At 34.3% G+C, this 19,570-nt stretch overlaps 1 protein-coding gene across 3 annotated transcripts in view; it reads left to right on the top strand.

Moving 5' to 3' along the window:
• The window catches only part of ARHGAP15 (Rho GTPase activating protein 15), a 574,294-nt gene that overhangs the window by 102,632 nt on the left and 452,092 nt on the right, over window positions 1-19,570 (top strand). For all 3 annotated transcript variants that reach the window (XM_006191397.2, XM_032479387.1, XM_032479386.1), the window contains exon 6: window positions 15,263-15,352. In XM_006191397.2, coding sequence (XP_006191459.1) covers window positions 15,263-15,352 — 90 coding nt within the window. The remainder of the gene's footprint in view (window positions 1-15,262; window positions 15,353-19,570) is intronic.

A 19,570-nucleotide genomic window follows, 5' to 3' on the forward strand; every position in this document is an offset into this window, starting at 1 on the left:
GTCTTGGGATTCTGACATCTGAAGTCTGTATCAGTCTGTTTTTACTTGTTGTTACTCATGTTGCTTTGTTTCCTTGTGTGTCTGCTTATCTTTGACTATGCATTAATCATTGTTATTGAAATATCATTGGAAGCTCTCTGAGGCCTGGGATAAATTTGTCCTACTCTAGAATATTTTGCATTTTTCTCAAAGGGTCTGGAAGACTTCCCATGATTAATTAGATCAATCTAAGTTAACAGTATAAAATGCTCAAAGTATGTGTGCAGAATAGGAAGGCTACAGCTGTGATATACTTTCTCAGGGACAGAATTATTCTTCATTCCTTTTTTTTTTTTTTTTTAAACTTCTCTTACATTGCTTATCTACAGAGGCAGTCTTCTTTATAATCCCTTGGGATTGGAGAGAAGGAAAAAGTTAAATATTGGTTCTTCTTTATCATTTTATAAGAACTCAGGCAGCATCTTTTCCATTATTCTGTGTGGTCAATTGACCAAGGTTCAAATGTGCAGTATAAACCAATGCCCTCAGGCCAGGTGCAGTTATGTTGACTTGGTATTCTGCTCTTCTCTCTGGGTTCATATTCTCACCTCCCCAAAATATTTATCCTAAAAGTTCCCACTATCTTTTCATACTTCTCAATTCTTCTAAGATAATTTTAAAAAGAAATATTATATCTAGCATTTGTCATTGTTTTCAGTGGGAGAGTTGATCCAAATAGCATAGTTTCTCATTATAATCTACCTCACTTTCATTTAAATATGCATTTGGTTAATCAAGTTTGTGCTATTTATATAAGCCTTGGTGGGAAAAGACTTCATAAGAATATGTATTGAAATCCTACAATGAACAGCTTGCTCGTTAGGACTACATATAAGGCATAGAGATATAATCAAGATATAGTCTTTGCTTTATAGCATCTTTGCCAAAAAATAGGGTGAGATGAAATAAGAAACATACACTTTTTTTTTTTTTTTTTGAGATTTAAAGGAGGGAGAGCTCACATCTGTGAAAAATTTGAACTAGGCCTTGAAGGATGGTTATAATTTCAATATGTGGAGATTTGTGGGCAGGGAAAATTCCAGTGCAGTAAAAAATATGAGTAATGGCATAAAACTGAGAATGGGCAAGGTCTGTGTGCTAAAAAGAGAAAGTGACTTTTTAGTTTTGTTGGATGATAGGATCAAAGAAAAGGACAGAGAAGAATGTCATGGGCTGAGATATGCTACCAGGGGCAACTCTCTAGTAAAGTGGGTCAGTATTCTCCAGACATCCTCACTCTAGAATAGTCTTTCATGGCTCTTCTTTTAACAAATACATACTGAATGGCAGTATGACCCAGGTGTTACTTGTCTTAAAAGTACCAGGCCTACCATGGCGAAAAGTCGAGAGAAGAAACTGATTCTTCTGCGATCATAGCTTCAACTTATTTAGTCCAAGGGCAAAAACTGTTGCCTCAAAAGCGCTCACAGTATTATTTGATTCATCTGGTGCCAGAGCAGTCCCATAGAAACAAGAGTTGTCTGTTTGATTTATCTTTTGAGGCCTTGACTCACACCCTTTGAATTTTTCAGGTGCACTTACCTACTTTAGTATCAGTAAAGTGTTTCAACTGGCTCCAGCAGTTCAACTGTAACTTTCTGCCTATGTGCCTTCTATGCTTTGTTATTTTAGAGCATCTGCTTTATATGAAGTAGAACCCTGAATCTAGCTATGGGATGTGGCAAATTTGCATTCTCAGTTAGGAAAAAATGATGGATTTCCTCATGGGGAAGAAGCTGTGTAATTTAGAAAACCCATTTATTTATTTATTTTATAGACCATCAAGAACTCCTAACAAGTATCATATAATGTGTTGTTAAACCCGAGAGATATTCAGATGAATAATATATGATTCCTGCTCTCAAGGGACATGTAGTCTGGTAGAGGAAACAGAATCATGTGTATGTTTATTACAATAGAGGAAGTAGTATTGGAGCATGTTTTGAAAGATAAGTAGGATTTCAGTGTAGAAATGTGGGGAAAAGACATTTTAAATTGAGTTAAAGGAGTAAGCAATGATAAGATACGGGAAATTAATTCCTTAATTTACTTGTTTATTTTCCAGATATTACCGATCTCTTGCCTTGCTCCACATATTATGTGCTATAATTGCTCTTTAAAATGTTTCTTGGAGGTTTCCTGAGGCCTAGGGTGAATGTGCCCCAGTCCAGACTATTTTGAGTTTCTTTTGTAAGTTGCTTGGATGCACTGTCAGTGAGGTATTGCCTCAAAATAAGTTGAGGAACAGCACTGTGGAACAGCAGACACTCTAACTTGGTTAGAAAGTCAGTGTGGAATCAGTTCATGAAAGGTCTTTAACAGATTGTGAGAAGAGATGATTTCATTCTATAGGCATCATACTATATAACCTCAAATTAAGAGAGAGTGAGTTTTCAGAGATAGATTTGGGGAATTTATATTTTTTTCTTAAGGTTTAAAAAAAGAAGATGGAACTTGTTACATTATCTGAGAGACCTAGTCTAAAAAATTCTATGTGATCTATCTATCTGTCTGTCTACCTCCACTTGTTTTAAGTTGCTGACCCCTTATTTTCACATGCATTTTAAATACTCTGCATTTCTGTTCTCCTACCCTCATGATTCTGTTTTTAATATATTTTACATCTAGTTGTTTTGTGTATTCCTTAACTGCTTTTTGTGGGTACAGATGATATTACTACTTCTGTCTTTTAATCTCCCTACTAGCTTTGTGTGTGGATGATTTCCTGCCTTTATTGTATGTTTGCCTTTACCAGTGAACTTTTCCATTTCATAACTTTCTTGTTTCTAGTTGTGGCATTTTTTTTTCCACCTAGAGAAGTTCCTTTAGGATTTGCTATAAGGCTGGTTTGGTGGTGCTGAATTTTTTTAGTTTTTCCTTCTCTATGAAGCTTTTGATTCTCATCAAATTTGGATGAGAGCCTTGCTTGGTAGAGTACTCATGGTTTTACTTTTTTTTTTTCGTCTCTTTAGGTATATCATGCCACCCTCTTCTGGCCTGAAGAGTTTCTGCTGAAAAATCAGCTGATAGCCTTATGAGAGTTTCCTTGTATGTTATTTGTTGCTTTTCCCTTGCTGCTTTTAGTATTTATCTCTTTATCTTTAATTTTTGTCATTTTGGTTACAATGTGTCTTGGTATATTCTTCTTTGGTTTCATCCTCTTTGGAGTGAAAAACTTTATGGTAACCACAAAACAAAAATCTATAATAGATATACACACAAAAAAAGAAAAGGAATCCATACATAAAACTAAAGATAGTCATCAAATCATAGGAGAAAAGAACAAAAGAAGAAAGGGGAAAAAAAGACCTACAAAAACAGATCCACAACAATTAACAAAATGGCAGTAGGAATATACATATTGATAATTACCTTAAATGTAAATGGACTAAATGCTCCAACCAAAAGACCTAGATTGTCTGAATGGATACAAAAACAAGACCTGTATATATGCTGCCTACAAGAGACTCACTTCAGATCTAGGGATACATAAACACTGAAAGTGAGGGGATAGAAAAAGGTGTTCCGTGCAAATGAAAATCAAAAGAAAGATGGAGCAGCAATACTTATATCAGACAAAATAGACTTAAAATAAAGACTGTTACAAGAGACAAAGATGGCAGTACATAATGATTAAAGGATCAATCCAAGAAGACATAATAATTATAAATATATATGCACCCAACATAGAAACACCTCAATATATAAGACAAATGCTAACAAACATAAAAGGAAAAATTGACAGTAGCATAATAGTAGGGGACTTTAAGAATACATATATATGTATATATAACTTGAATAACTTAGCTGTACACCTGAAATTAACATAATGTGAATTATCTATACTTCAATAAATAAGCAAAAAAACCTATGGAAATAGAGGAGAACAATAAGGCCTATTTTCTTATTGACAAAGAAAATAGCAAATTGGCTAAGTTTGTCATCATTATGTACCAATGCACTTAGTAAATCACAGGGCATCTTCTCAGAAAATATATAACATTCTCATATGTCTTTAATCTTTTAACAGTGTGGTTGGGTATTTCTAAAGAAGTTTTAGTACAAAGAAGGCAAACAGGGCTGCTCATCTAAGGAGGACTAAAAATATTGCTGTGCTTGAAACACGGGTGTATCAGCACTTCAGTGAGCACCAGTAGCAAACCTGGTAGAAACCTGGTAGTGTTTTCATGTGACCCAGAATATATGTTCAGTGTGGCACTCTACTGAAATAAATGCACTGTGCAAAGTGTATTTCTGGTTAGGAAATTTCTCATCTCCACATACACCAAAACTCAGACCAAGTGAACCTTATTCTCATCAATTAATTATTTCTTTTATATTTATCACATGGTTCTCAGAAAACTTTTGATATAAATTCAGAAGTATTATAAACATTTTAGGGATTATTTCTCCCCTAAAATTGTACTATTCTAAAGCCAGTATGTTTAATATGGAGCCCACATTTGATTGCATATGTAACGCCGGGTGTCTTTTGCTACTTTTATGTTTTTCACTTTACATTGTGTTAATACTTTTAATCAGAGGCAAATGCTGGAAATTTTACTTCTAATGACAAAACTTTTCCAAGGCATTTAATGAACTATTAACTTTTTAAAACCACTCATTCAACCATAACCTGGAAAGCAAAAAAAGAATAATATAAAAGGCTTCATTAAAATAATTTGTTTACTTTTTAAATATTGTTTACTTCCAGTGCAAATAACGAACACAAGCATTAATTAAATAATGCAGTACATCTAATGTTCATTCACTGTAGCATGACTTTAATAACAAAATGGACTTATTTATGAGAGTAAAATGATGTGATTTAGCAAAAAAATGAAAATAGTTTCAATCAGAAAGCTATTCATGAATTATTGAGTGTTCTGTGCAAAATGAATATGGAATGATTTTATCTTTGTAAAGTGAATGGTAAGGTTTTATTTGGATCCCTGCTCAAAAAGATCATAACAATGGAAGGGCAAACAATAGATCTACCAACCTGAGCCTAATGAAAGCATTTAAAATTTGTTTAATATTTTAATTCTCACGATGGTAGTGCTTTGGCAAAGTCAGCATGATTGCCATTGGGGCGGGTTATTAGTGCATCCATAAATTGCACTATCGTATGGCCTCATCATACATTTGTAACTTTTTTTAAAAGAGAAAAAACAGTCCAAAATCTTGAGAATGACAGAAGGAGATGGAAAGAAAGGAAAAAAGAAAAATGAACTCTAGCCTTTTATTAACACAAACTTTGTAAGGAAAAAATGAAATCAAGTGATCGATATTACTATAAATGAAGCCATGTTCTCTGGTTATAATTTTCTCAGGATTTGGCCATAACCACAATAAATTCTGTATCTTACATAATTTTTAATAACCACAAAAATCTATGGAATTGATAGGGTGCTTTATAAATGGATAATAGCTTATTGTCCAATAAGCCTCACCTTAGGCTCTTTCAGAAAACTATTTTAATTTTGAAGCTTGACTCTCTGTGGTTTATCATTTTGGTCAGTGAAATACATCTGATTTAGAGCTTGCATTTCTCTTAGAGAAAATGGACTTTTACTCCATGTGCGGTTTTTAATTTACTGAATATATGTTTTTATTTTTCCTTTAAAATTCACTACTAAATTGAAATGCTCTGGGAAGCAGTATACCATATTAGGTAGAAATAGAGGCTTTAGGTAGAAATAGGAGCTTCTAAGTCAAACCACCTGGTTAGGAATCCCAGGTTCACATTTTATTTGTTGCTATAGTTCTTTGATCTCTCAACTGCATTGTGGGGTTAAGAAGAGTACCCACCTCATAGAGCTATTGTGAGATTATGTGAGAAAATTGATGTAACATGCCTAACACATAGCAAAGATAACCAATACTAATTATACTTATTATTGTTGTTATTAATGCCAGATGAAACAATGGAATATAGTAGTTAAAAGCACAGGCTTTGGAACAGACTTTCTATTGCATTATTTAATTAATGCTTGTGTTCATTAAAACTGAATTCAAATGCCCAAATTGCCACTTAATGACAGTATATTTAAAAAAAAATCTTGCCTTAATTTTCTTAACAATAATATAAACATTTTTAAGGTAAAGAAACACTACCTGCTGTCCAAGTACTATTCACAGTTTCCACAGAACTCATTTTTTGCTCAAATCACAGTCCAAAACAGATATTCCTGGTCAGCTTTATGTTACATGGTACTTCTCCCATCTTTTGGTTGTGTCATCCCCTAGTGGCAGATGAAGCTAAAATTAAGAGAACATAGGAAGGTCTGCATGCTCTTTAAAAGCTGTGAGCCCAGAAGTGTCTCACATTGTTCTTGCTTACATTCCAATGATAAGAATGAGTAATGAGGCTACAGGCTGATGCAAAGTAGAATAGAAGAAAAATGGAGCTCTTGACTGGTGACCTACCTACCAGTGACAAGTCCAGACTCCTGAAGAGGAGCACTACACATATTTGGATGGAAAGCTGTCCATCCTTGCCACAGGAGTGTAACACTGATTGTCTCAGCCCTGACTTCCTAGAAAACAAAAACTCAAATTAAGCACCCATGCTTTATTTGGGAGACATGATTCCAGGACACAGAGGGTGAAGTAAAAAGGAAAGGAGGCAGGAATGATGGGAAATAGTAGAGAGGTGTGTTGCCATGCTGGCTATTACTCTACAGTGAGTCTCAAAGAGACACAGAGGACCACTGGGCAGGTGCACCACTTGACTTGAGAAGAAGCTGCAGATAAACTGTCTGGAGAAAACATGAAGCAGTTTGTAGGAGGGATGGTTGAGGAAGGGGAAGGAACTTATCTGCTATGTTTCTTCTCATTCTTGCTTCCTTTTGGTTACAATTCATCATCCAGAGTCTTTACTGCCTGTATTATATGGATCCTGGGCACACTCTTGGATGGCCACTCAGAAAGTCAGATCCTGCCCCCTTAAAATGGCATTTCATCCAAATCTGGAAGTGGTCAGCGAGCCAAAAGCCTATCTGCATTTTGGCGATCGGGAGGGCCTTGTGTTCCAAGAAGGTGCCAAACAAGGCTGGTCATCTGTAGAGTCAGCTGAGGCAGACTGAGTGGATGAGGGTCTAAGGAGAGAATCTGAGGGGATGCCTGAGGCATCAAAAATGTGCCCAAGCTACTCACCTTGCAGAATTAAATAAGTTTTTTGTGTAATATAAATTTAAGACAATATCAGCATGGAACAAAAGTAGACTAAATAGAAGCTTTTGTATTTATTCTAGCAAGATTTTGATTCAGGAATAAATATAATAAATTCTTCTTAAAAAGGAGAGAAGACTTTCTTCTCAAAAAACAAAAACAAATATACAAACACATAGCACTCTGGTATCCCAAATCACAAAGAAAGCTTTGCTTATCTGAAAATCTGGCTTGATTTGGTCTTGTACTGAAAAATTTCACTGTAGAAACAATTTCAGTTATTATTAACACCATTTATATTCATATACATAAAACCCACATCTTACAATCAAAGCATTCTCCTCTATGTTGACAGCGGTCATACTTTAGGCATTAATAAGATCAGGTATCCATTCAGCACTCTTTCCTAAATCATTTTGCCCAAATGAGAATTTATAAGTGAGTTTTATCCTCTTCCATGACTGATTTTCCAGAACCAAAACCAGTTATGTGATAAAACTTAATTCCTCTAAACAGATTTTGTGTTTCATGTTTCAAACTGAAAAGGACAATCTTAGTCCATATTCTGGAATAGCAATTAATCCAAAGTAAAAAATGGTAGCTAATAATCTGTTTCATAAAATCTGAGCCCTGTCTTTTTATCAACCACATCTAGTAATAAGGGTATGAGAGTGAGTGGCCCAGTGATTTGTTACCTACACACATACCCAGTCTTCATCGTGGAAAATTCCATCAAGCAAAAGAGCATCTGGCCTTTGATATTTTCTTAATATACATTAAAAGCCCCCAAATATCCCATAAAGAAAAATGGGGAACTTAATCCCAAAGGTTTAGTCTAAATCAGAGAAAAAAACTTTTAAATAATTATATTTAAATATTTTAAAAATCAGTCCTTTATATTTTAACTTTACCCAGAGGAGATATGATATGTACACCCCTAGATTTAAATTCAATTTTAGTCAACTTTTTAAAGTATATTTTTATAATGATGTGCAATATGATACATTGGCATCATGTAGTTCATCAGCAGACTTTTTATGTATTTCATAGCTGTGGAATCAGAAATATGTTTTCTATTAAAGGATCATTTAATTTCAGACTTCTTGAATAAAATCTTGATTGTCTTCCAAATAAATTCTACAACTTTTCTGAACAACTTATTCCAATATTTAACAACACTTTGACACCAATAATTTTCGCATCTAATAAAGCCTAGTCCCTCAAGTTGTTCTTCAAGCCTAGGTCCTTCTGCTTTAACTTTGTAAAAATGAACTATTTATTAGGATCACTTCTATATAATCCTTCCTCTACTTCTCTTAGTTTACTTTTCTTGAGGTTAGTATTTTTATTTGCTTGACTTTTACCCGAACCACTTGTTTTTTTCTGGCATACTTTTAAATTCCCCCCAGATCTCTATTATTTGCTTTAATTTTTCCATATGGTCAGTCTTATTAAAGGTCAGAATAAATGGGAATATTGTGATTTTATGTACACAATGTATTTCTCATTTTGTAGACTGTCATTCTGAGATGTATTATTTAATTTTATTTATTAATGCATTGGAATGAATTTGGACATTTTCTATTGTAATTCTCCATCCAGTTCATAAGTTAATCAAACAAATAACAAATTTTTTGCTGAGTGCATATTTTGGGCCACTTTGCTAGATTTTGGGAAAATAAGTCTCAGGCCAAAGCCAGCTTGTTCTCTGATTGTTTAGCTGGAGGAAAGAGACACACTGAAAAGTAATTTCAATGTGTGGAAAACAAAAAGAATTGTTAAAAAGAAAAAAGTGTGTTTCAGAGTAGGGGAGACGGTGAGAAGAAATGGTAACTGTGCCTGCAGAGGTAAAGGAGAGCCTCATGGAGGTTATTTTGGAGTTGCATCATGAAAATGAGCAGATAGGAGGCAGGGAGAATGTATTGAAGAGAAAATAAATGTGTTTCAGATGAAAAGGGTGCATGCTTACTCAGATCCCCAATGTACAGAGTCATAAAATCATGTTGCATTTTGGAAACTGCCATGAATTTAGCATTGCTGTGTTTTAGGAAAAAAAAAATCAAAATGTGGAGAATTAATTGAAAAGGGTTTTACTGGTCTTGGCAGGAGCAGCAAGGTGAAGAATTCAGATGAGAGAAAATAAGAACTCAAATGAGATTGTGATCTAGCTCTGGAATTTAGGCTTTGAATCTTTTGGTTGTAGGTACTGGGGGAAAGGGGAGAACTAAAAAAGTGACAAAAGTGAAGTGGATTAAGGAATGATTAACCAAGGCAAACAGTAGGAAAAAATGGAGATGGTGATTACATGAGTTATCTGTGTGCCATCCTAATGGTAGTTAGTTAGAAAATACAGTTCTGGCACATGGGAGGGAGCTGGGGGCCAGAGGAACCACTGGGGAGTCAACATATTTATAAGTGACAGATCAGACCATAGGACAAAACCCATAGGAAACATGTAAACCATGAGAAATAATGAAGGACTTGAACCATAAACCAAGAATTTCTAACATTCAAGAAATGGGATGAAGAAGAGAAAAAAAAGAAAAGAAAAGAAAAGAAAAGAAAAGACAGAGACAGAAGAGTATAAAAGGTGAAAGGAGAATTTGGAAAGAAAATGTCTCCATGACTGAGAGACGGGATTTTAAGGAGAAGGGCCTGCAGAGTCTAGTAATACCGAGTTCCAGTAGAATGTTGACAGGAGAGAAAGCACCAGGCTGCTTCTGTTGATCTTAATGGTTAAAACATTTTAGATTAGTCAGGGAAGGGAGTAAAAGGCTGCAGTGGGTTGAGAAGAGAATAGAATATGAGCAAACAGAGAATATGACTGCAGCAAACTCTAAAGAGTCCTGACAATAATGCAAGGGAAGTAGATGAGACTGAGATAAAGTGAAGTTGTGGGGTGATACTTGCTTTCTTCCATTTTTTAAACAGGAGTGACTTGAGTGTGGTTATAGGCTAGAGCATATAATCCATTTGAGAGGCAATAAGGAGTGAGATTGGATGGAATTAGGAACTAGAGAGAAATAAACCTTGCACAAAAGAAGGAGCATCTCTTCCTCTCAGGGAAAACAGGACCTGCCTTGTGAGTTGTTCATGTATTATACGGAACTGACAGGGCAGATAATTTTGATGCTCATAGATGCCACTGTCATGCCCAAACATGGGCATTTATTAAACAGGTGGACCAGAGTTACCGACCCTCATCCAGAATTCTGGGAACCAGAAGTAAAAACAGGAAATGATGACACAAGGAAGAAATAGAAAATGTTAATTTCTATTTTGGGACCTAAAAAGGGCATTATGTGAACTAGTAGGAGGAAAGGGTAGGTATGGAAGGGAGGCAGTGTGCTGTGTTGTGATCAAGCACTTGGGACTTGGAATCAGATAATAAGGAGTTCATATCTCAGCTGGGGAGCTTATTAAATGTGTGAGCTTATTTAAGGCACGTAGCCACTCCCTGCTTGAGCTTCGTCACATGTCAGTTGAAGGCAATGGTGATACGTTCACCAGATTGTTGTCAGGAATAAATAAGAAACTGATGTAAAGCTTTCAGAAGGCAAGGCATACAGAAATGAATTAAAGTTTGTGTTTGTTCATTTTGATTGCACAGACCGACTATGAAAGTGGGAAGAATGGTAAACGTTCTAGCCCAAGGGCTTTATGATCTCTGTGAATTAGAAGTAAGCCAAATATTTGGTAGACCAATTTGAAAAAGTAAAGCTCTGGGAAAAATGTGCCTTGAGGAAGAGTAGAAACTGACTAGGAACACGTAAAAAGTCAGCGAAATATCCATGACATTCATCTTGGCAATGATTTCATGGATACCTTAAATGTCCTTCTCACAATAATAATAATGAAAGTTTTGCTAAATAGAGTCAAAAGCCTCTTATAAGTAGGTGGCCATTATTTGTAATGTTATTACACTGAGTAGTCAAGTTATTTCTCCAGAATTAAGGAATATGAGGAAGACTGTAGAAGAAAAAATAGATGAGAGAGTAGAGTGGGTCATTGAATGAGGGAGAGAGAAGAGGGAGAGAGAAAAAGGGAGAGAGAGTGGCTGAAGTGACTGCTGAAGCGGGTACACAGGCTTGGACATAAAAGAAAGTAAAACCAGAAAGGACTTGAGAGACTGGGAGAACACACAAAGGTCTGCCGATCTCAATAACCTCAAAACCAAATGTAACAGGATGGGAGTAAGGAAGACTCAGAAATTGGGATTTGTTAGGTGAAAAGTAGAATGAAGATTGCTAACGCGGAGAGGAGGTGAAGCAGTGAGCTCATGAAGAATGTAAGAGATGGATCAAGGTCACATGCATGAGCACTAGGAGGTGACTGAGAGTGATGGACAGAGTTCAGACTGCGATAAACCCAAGCCAGGTGTCAAAGCCATGGGATTTAGTATATGATGCTGATGAGAACAGTTACAGGTTGGCAGAGCTAGACGGTAAGAACACTGGCAAAGCTTAGATTGCTTTTTACCCACAGGCATCCTCTAGTTTTCTCTCTGAGAGAGAGAGAGTCTGCAGAAAATTATACAGACCTGAGGCTAGTGTGGAATTCTTAAAGGAAGAGTCAGTATCCTGTCTCTGGAGTTCCAGTGTCTGACACAGTGGCTAACACTCTGACACTTAGCAGACATATGTAAACATTTATTGAGTGATTCTGTGAAATTCTAGGTTCAATCCGCAAAGAGTCCATTAAACTGTTTATCATTTTGCTAAATCACAGAAAGCATCAGGAATTTTAAGATGCTCAAACCTTTCTTCCAAAGCGCAAAACTAGTTGCATTTTGGTGTTTTCCTCCATTCATGAATTTAGCAAATATTCATTGAACAATAACTGTGTGCCAGGCACTGTTTCATACATTGGGGAAAATAGTGGAAGAAAAGGCAAACAAGGTCCCAGCTCAGGCAGTTAAATTCTAGTGGGCGAAAAAATAGGTAATCTATGTATATGTAAATTTCAGTTAGGAGAAAGACTGTGGTGAAATTAAAATAAATAGTGACCCACGGTGTAATCAGGAGTGCTGGAATGCCACTCTTTTATATAAGGCAGTCAGAGAGAAGACTTCTGACAAGGTGACATTTAGCTGGAACCTGATGGACAAGAGGGAGTCAGCCATGTGACAATTGGGAATTATTCCAGGTAAGCAGGTGGTATAAAGGCCCAATGGGTAGATCAAGTTTAACAGAGAAGGTCAAAAACAAGATCAATGTGTCTGTACTAGAGTCTAGTAAGAAAGGCATATCTTTTCCCAAAATGTTTCATGTTTTACCATGAATATGATTATAGCGTATATTCAATTTTCAAGGACTACATGGTGTTAGAAACATACTGTGGAAGGGCACAGCTTGCATTTAAATCCTGACTCCTCCTTTTCTACCTGTGTTACCTTGGGAAGCTTACCTAACCATTTCGGCATATTTTCTTACCTGTAACATGGCAATAATAACAGTACCTACTTCATATAGGTATTATAAGAACTAAGTGAACTGGCAGCTGTAAACACATAGAGAAGTGTCTGGCCTATAGAAAGTTCTTATATAAAATTATTCCATCTTTTTATCCTGACTGCATTATATGGGAACGATAACCTCTTTTGTTGTATGTGCATTTTGTTTTGATGGTTATTTCTATTGGTTCTGAGTATCCCATAATTTAATTTACCGTAGAAGAGGCAAGTTGTTCTTAGTTTTTCCATGTCATAAATCACTCAACAATGAAGATCATTATCGTGCTTTGAGATTTTTCACGACAGTGATCACCTGGGTGGCAGAGTGTGGGAAAATAGTAAAAATACTTCACTCTCTGAAGCATCCATAAGAGGCATGCTCATCTTTTTTTTTTTTAATGGAGGTATTCGGGATTGAACCCAGGAACTCCTTCCTGCATGCTAAACACACACTCTACCACTGAGCTATACCCACCCCCTGGGCATGCTCATCTTGATTAGTTTCTCATGAAATTATTACTAAATAACAAAGGAATGGTATGCTATCAATTGCTGTCCTGCCAGCTGAATTTATCCTGAAGGAAACTTATGCTTGGCCTGTACAGTGTTTCCAAAAACATTTTTATTGAGTTGCCAAAATTAAAAAAAAAAACCCTCACAATTTACAATTTAAAAATTCCATATTTCTGGCTTTTTTTGAAAAATAGACCATTTCTATTAAACTGATAAAATATGGTGGCTATGAGGCAACAATTGTGGACAGATTTCTTATACCATTTCTACCATTCTTCCATAATTTTGTTTTAAGCTAAAGTTTATACTGTTAAAAATATTGTCTAAAAATATTGTATGCTTCTGAGCATATATTTGGAGAAGATGAAAACTCTAATTCGAAGAGATACCTACACCCCAGTGTTTATAGTGCACCTATTTATAGTAGCTGAGACATGGAAGCAACCTAAGTGTCCATCAACAGGTGAATGGAATACTACTCAGCCATAAAAAAGAATAAAATAATGCCATTTGCAGCAACATGGATGGACCTAGAGATTATTATATTAAGTGAAGTAAGCCAGACAAAGACAAATATTATATGATATCATTTATATGTGGAATCTAAAAAATAGTACAAATGAACTTATTTACAAAACAGAAACACTCATAGACATAGAAAACAAACTTACGGTTATCAAATGGGAAGGTGGGGGAGGGATAAATTGGGAGTATGGGATTAACAGATGCCCACTATCATATATAAAATAGATAAGCAACAGGGATTTACTGTATAACATAGGGAACTATATTCAATATCTTATAAAAACTATAATGGAAAAGAATCAGAAAAAGTATATAGATATATACATAAACATGTATAACCCAATTTGCTATACACTTGAAACTCTCTAACACAATATTGTAAATCAAATATACCTCAATTTAAAAAGTGTAGACTCCATCTCCCTTCCCCACCACCCTGCTACCCTTTCTTCATTTGCATTAAAACAAGATTTCTACTTAAAAATTACAAGCTTTGTATACTAAAATTTTAAAGTATTCTACTGAAAGGTGAGAAAACTAAACTTATCCATAGGAAAATCTAGAATAGCTCAGAACATATGAAAATAGTTGGAGTCTTTGAAATGTGCCATAACTTTCTTTAAAAATAGGAAAGAAATTTCCCAAACAGGTAAGTTTTTTTTTTAATGTTTGAAGTTATGCAAATTTAAAGTTATGTAAGTGTGGTTCACTTGAACTAAATGAAAGTATGAAGAGGCAAATATAGAGGATATCCAGTAATTGATTATTATGAATTACTGAACTAAAAACAAGTTTTAAATAACACTCACATTGTATTGTGTAAAAGGAAGCATATGCTATAATAATATTTGATCTAAATTAAATTTACTGTATACAGATACACATTATACTTATGTGTATAGTCTTAAAGGTCTGAAATGTGAATTTCTAAAAGGTGTACAGTTGGCACTTAATATTTATTAAATTTGTTTTTTACTTCTTCATCTTTATTGAGATATAATTGATAAATAACAATGTGTAAGTTTAAGGTGTACAATGTGATGATATGATATATATTGTGAAATGATTACCACACTAAAGCTAGTTAACATATTCAGCACCTCACATGGTTACCTTTTGTGTATATGTGGTTCCAACATTTAAGATCTACTCAGCAATTTTCAAGTATACAGTATAATGTTAACTATAGGCACCATGCTGTACATTTGATCCCCAGAACTTACTCATCTTATAACTGAAAGTTTTTGCCCTTTGACAGACATCTTTTCATTAACCCAGCACCTGGTAACAACCCTATTTCTATGAGTTTGATTTTTTCTTTATCCATTCATCCACTAATGGACACTTAGATCATTTCCATGTCTAGGCTATTGAAAATAATGTTGCAATGAGTATGAGTGAGGATGTCTATTTGAAACTGGAAAAAGAAAAAAAAAAAAAAAAAAAAAGAAAAGCTTTACACCATAAATACACAACTGCTAAGTCAATCAAATTTTATTTTTCCTTACATGCATCACCAGTGTTGTTTGCTTTTTATTCTTATTGCATTTTTGTTTACAGAAAACTGGGAACAAACCAGAAAGTGTGGATTTGTGTGGGGCACATATTGAATGGGCCAAGGAAAAATCAAGCAGAAAGAATGTCTTTCAGGTAAGAATGTTACATAGATTCAATTTATTCTTCTTACTTTTAAATCTGAGCTCTCTTGGGTAATTAAAACAAGACTACTTTGTTATGGTTTTTTCATGTGCATGAGCTAGTTGTGCAAAGGTCATTGTGAAAAACTGGCTTTTCTTCCTTGTTGAATTTTGGTTGTTTTGTTGTTTTTCCCTGGTGACTGGTTGCTATCTACACACAAAATATACATTGTGTGTTCATTAATTATATACCCATAGGTCACTGAATTTTGCCATGTATTTGGTAGCTATTTGGGATACAAACCTAGAATGCTTAGCTTAAACAGATTTAATGTAGAACTTTCAGACATACACAAAGTAAGATTCACTAATTATAATAAACTATTTGCATTCATTGCCATTCCTGCCTTCTGGTCATAAATTACATTTAACAGTGTAAGTTAGGGGGAAGGAGAGCTCTGAACAGCTATAAAAATTAGATTTTTCATATTGTATAATTTAATTTTTTTGGAAAAAATAACTATGATTAATAATTTCAATCATGTTCCTTTGAATGGAAAGAACCAGATGAAATCCTTGAAAGAAAGGAAATGGGAAAACAATATTTCACATATGATGTTACTAAAATCCCTTTGGCAATTAATAACTTCAGATTATGGAGGTTGATCTTTTTCTATATTTATATGAAATTTAATTTACTTTTATATTTCCAAAGTAACCAATAACTTTATAGGTATATTTTAGATTTTATATCATTTAGTAGGAACTAGATTATTATAATTATTATATTAAATGTCTTCTAAGACCATTTTAGCCCTTGAAGAAAAATCAACTCTGTTCTTAAATGCATCATTAAAATGAATGTATTGAGTGTTATAGAAGTATGTGAGTACATGACATTTCTTATTGGAATTCTCACTGGGAGAAAAAAAAAACTGGTTTTTAGTTTGCTTTTGCTTTTTCCAGATGCTAAATTAGGTCTATCAAAATAATTTGGACTCAATTAAAAAATAAAACAAAACAAAAAACACTTTCAACATATTCTGGAAAAACTTATTTTTCTAATAGTTGAATTCTACATTGGTGTTCATTTTTTACATGGTAGAGATTTCTTGTTAACCAAAAAAAAAGACGAAGAAAGAAAGAAAAAAGAAAAAGAAAAAAAGAAAACTAAACATATTTGCTTAGAGATAAAAGGACTAAAGCAAAACTGATTATGAATTTACAGAATCAAGAAGTAAAATTAAATTTTGATTTAAAGTGAGGAATTGTAGAACAATGATATAGTCTGTCTTGCAATTTCTTGCTTTTTTTGTTATTCTGCCATAAATAAGAAAATTTAGTGGTTATAATCCTAGCCTCTATGACAATCTAGATGGTCAGTGTGACTAGTTATGAACAGGGTAGGGTGAGCTAAATGGTTTAGTTTTATTATGTATTGTGAATTTAACATCCTAATCACTGATGTTATAAGTCATTAAAATTTGGGATTGACATAATTCTTGGACAATAGAAACCCTCCAAGTTGGCCTAAGGCAAACTTTTTCAGTTCCCGCTGTTAAACTTACAAAGAGTTAAGTTAAATCACAAATGAGGATGATAATCAAATATATATGATGTGTACAGGGCTGCAAATATGGAAGAAAAATATTTAAGTATAATTTTACATAGCTATGAATATAATATGTATCGACATATATTTAAACCACCTATACTGATGGTATGTATCATCCTAACCTTTTCTGAGTGTGACTTACTACCTGTTGTAATGTTTTACTCATTTTTCATATCTCTGAATATAGGTACTTCCAAAGATATTAAATTGTTCTCCCTTTGTAGCTTTTTGGTGGTGAAAATCTTGCCAGCTAGTTTTGTTTGTAAGGTACCAGAACAGTTCACGGGACTTCAGTGTTCTTACATGTCTAGTTTATCTTTTTTTGTCTTGTACCTTTGGTTTAGAGAAACAAGAGGTTATTGTGAGGATGTTTTGAATAACAAAACGAAAGAAAGATTCAGATGTCATTTCCTGCTTCATTCTTTTTGGGGTGAATCACATGGTTTTCTTATCATGCTAAAATCTTGTCATCACCTAAGCACATGAGCTTAGGTAAAATTTACTAATACGTATCCATAGAGACAACCTACAAAAGTAAGCCTTTTGAGAGGAACAATATAAATAGCTTTTATAGTTCTGTTAACAAAAAAGCCTTGGGAAGGATTTGCCAGAGAGCTAAATCTAGATGACTTGCATCAATATTTGATTAGATACATTAGCTGGTCTAAGTCTCAACTGATATATAAACTGAAGAATAAACATGATTATACCTCAAAAACATGGTATTAAGGCATTGTTGGGTATTTGAGTGTGTGTGTACAAGGGTTTCATTACCTACAAAATAATGAAGTGTTTCCTCCAGACTCAGAAAGACCATCACAGCTTCGGCGGATGTGCTACATCAGAAGTAGCTTTAGAATTCCAAGTTTGAATTAGGCTTGGTGTTCAATCTTAGTCCATGAATTATAGATTACAGATAGCAAATGACTATTGAGATTTTTGGTTCAAGAAAAATCAAAGCAGAGCAAAATTGGAAATAATTTAAAATTTGACATTTGTCTTTAAAAAGTTGATGGATTAGCAATTAAATGCCACATAATTATAATGTCTGTAGAGAAGTTGAACTTTAAATGAAAAGGAAAATAAACAAAAAATTATGTGCCTGGGATATACTTGACAGCCTCATAAGCAACCATTTGCGACACAAAAAATGGGAGAATTTCATTTGTTTCCTTTATTTATGCCACTTAGACATTTGAGATTTTTCTTTTTCTTTTTGTATTAAAAGTTAGATTTTCTTCATAGTCCAAGTATTTTTAAAAATCCTGATATGAATTCAATCTTATTTGGTTGGTCTGTAGTAACATAACAGTGGCAGTATTAATTAATTAGGTTTGGTTATTTACCTACTCTCAGTAAATCAGAGTGGTGCTCACTGGCTAAGTTCAAGAACATCTGCCTATTTGAGAACAGTTTTTGGCGTAACTGGCCTTAATAATAAATAATGTATTTTTAAAAAATCATTAACAACTTCTATAATAAAGTACACATAAACAAGTCATAATATGTCTAAAAAGTAAAAATGTACATGCCTGTATGCATATATGTTACCTGTTTCTGTATACTTGCATCTAATAGCTTGACACTGAAATAGTGACCACTTTCATACAACTACAAACCGACACTGAAAGACACATTGTACTTATTAAAAAGGTCATACACGTTCTCAGTTAAACTAGTAAATGTTCATTGCTGCTCACTTTTGTTCAGTTCTGTATTTAACATAATTGTCAAGGGCCATCACAAGTCTGATGTAGCTTGAGAAAGCATTTAGCAACCGAGTGATTTGTAATGAACTGTGGTACAGGTTTTCTTAGTTAACTGAAGAACAACACTAGGTCTTCATCAGGGGAAGAGTGAATAAAAAGATACATGTTCCAATCACATGTTTTAAACCTTCCTGCTAAGTGCTAGTTTGCTCTTTGGTGTTTAGCCTGAAATTTAAAGCACTGAGGATTAAAAGGATTACAGCATAATCTTAAATAATCCTAAATGTCATTTACAGAGAGATAGTTGTAATAACTAAATAAAACCATGTGAAAGGGTGGCAGCGTTGTCAGGCAGCATCCGGAACACAAGCAGTGCTTCCGTCACCTTCTTGCCTTCCCTCATAGACACATCGAGCATTTACAAAGCTTTTCAATAGGAAGCTCAACTGAGAAAATGGCTGCAAAACAATTTATAACAATAAGTAATTTTTAAACTTTTAATACCTTCTTGTTTCAAAGTTGAAGGAAAATTTTCGCTCAGGTTTCCTTCCTTCCTTTGAACATAAGGCTCTCTGAGCAAAACATTTTTAGAAGTCTGGGGAAAAGGAGTTCATGACACGGCTATCAAATAAATACATGATGCATCTCTAAAACATTCCCAACTTCCAAGGGGCTGCCCCCTTATTAAATATAAGGTGGTCCCAAGCGCTGAATTAATTTCATGCCGTTTAATTTAGCGCTGAAATATTCTTTATTCCTGACATGTAAATTAGTTTTGCCTCCCCAAAGAATTTACAGACTATATCCCGTATTTTTTTTAAATCAGAAGACTGGACACCTTTAAACCAATTCAGTGGTTACTGCTAAGGCTAGAGTTGCTTTTTTTAGTAAAAAAAAAAAAAAAATA

This window comes from Camelus ferus, chromosome 5 (assembly GCF_009834535.1).
Source record: "Camelus ferus isolate YT-003-E chromosome 5, BCGSAC_Cfer_1.0, whole genome shotgun sequence".
In the NCBI taxonomy this organism is placed as follows: Eukaryota; Metazoa; Chordata; class Mammalia; order Artiodactyla; family Camelidae; genus Camelus; species Camelus ferus.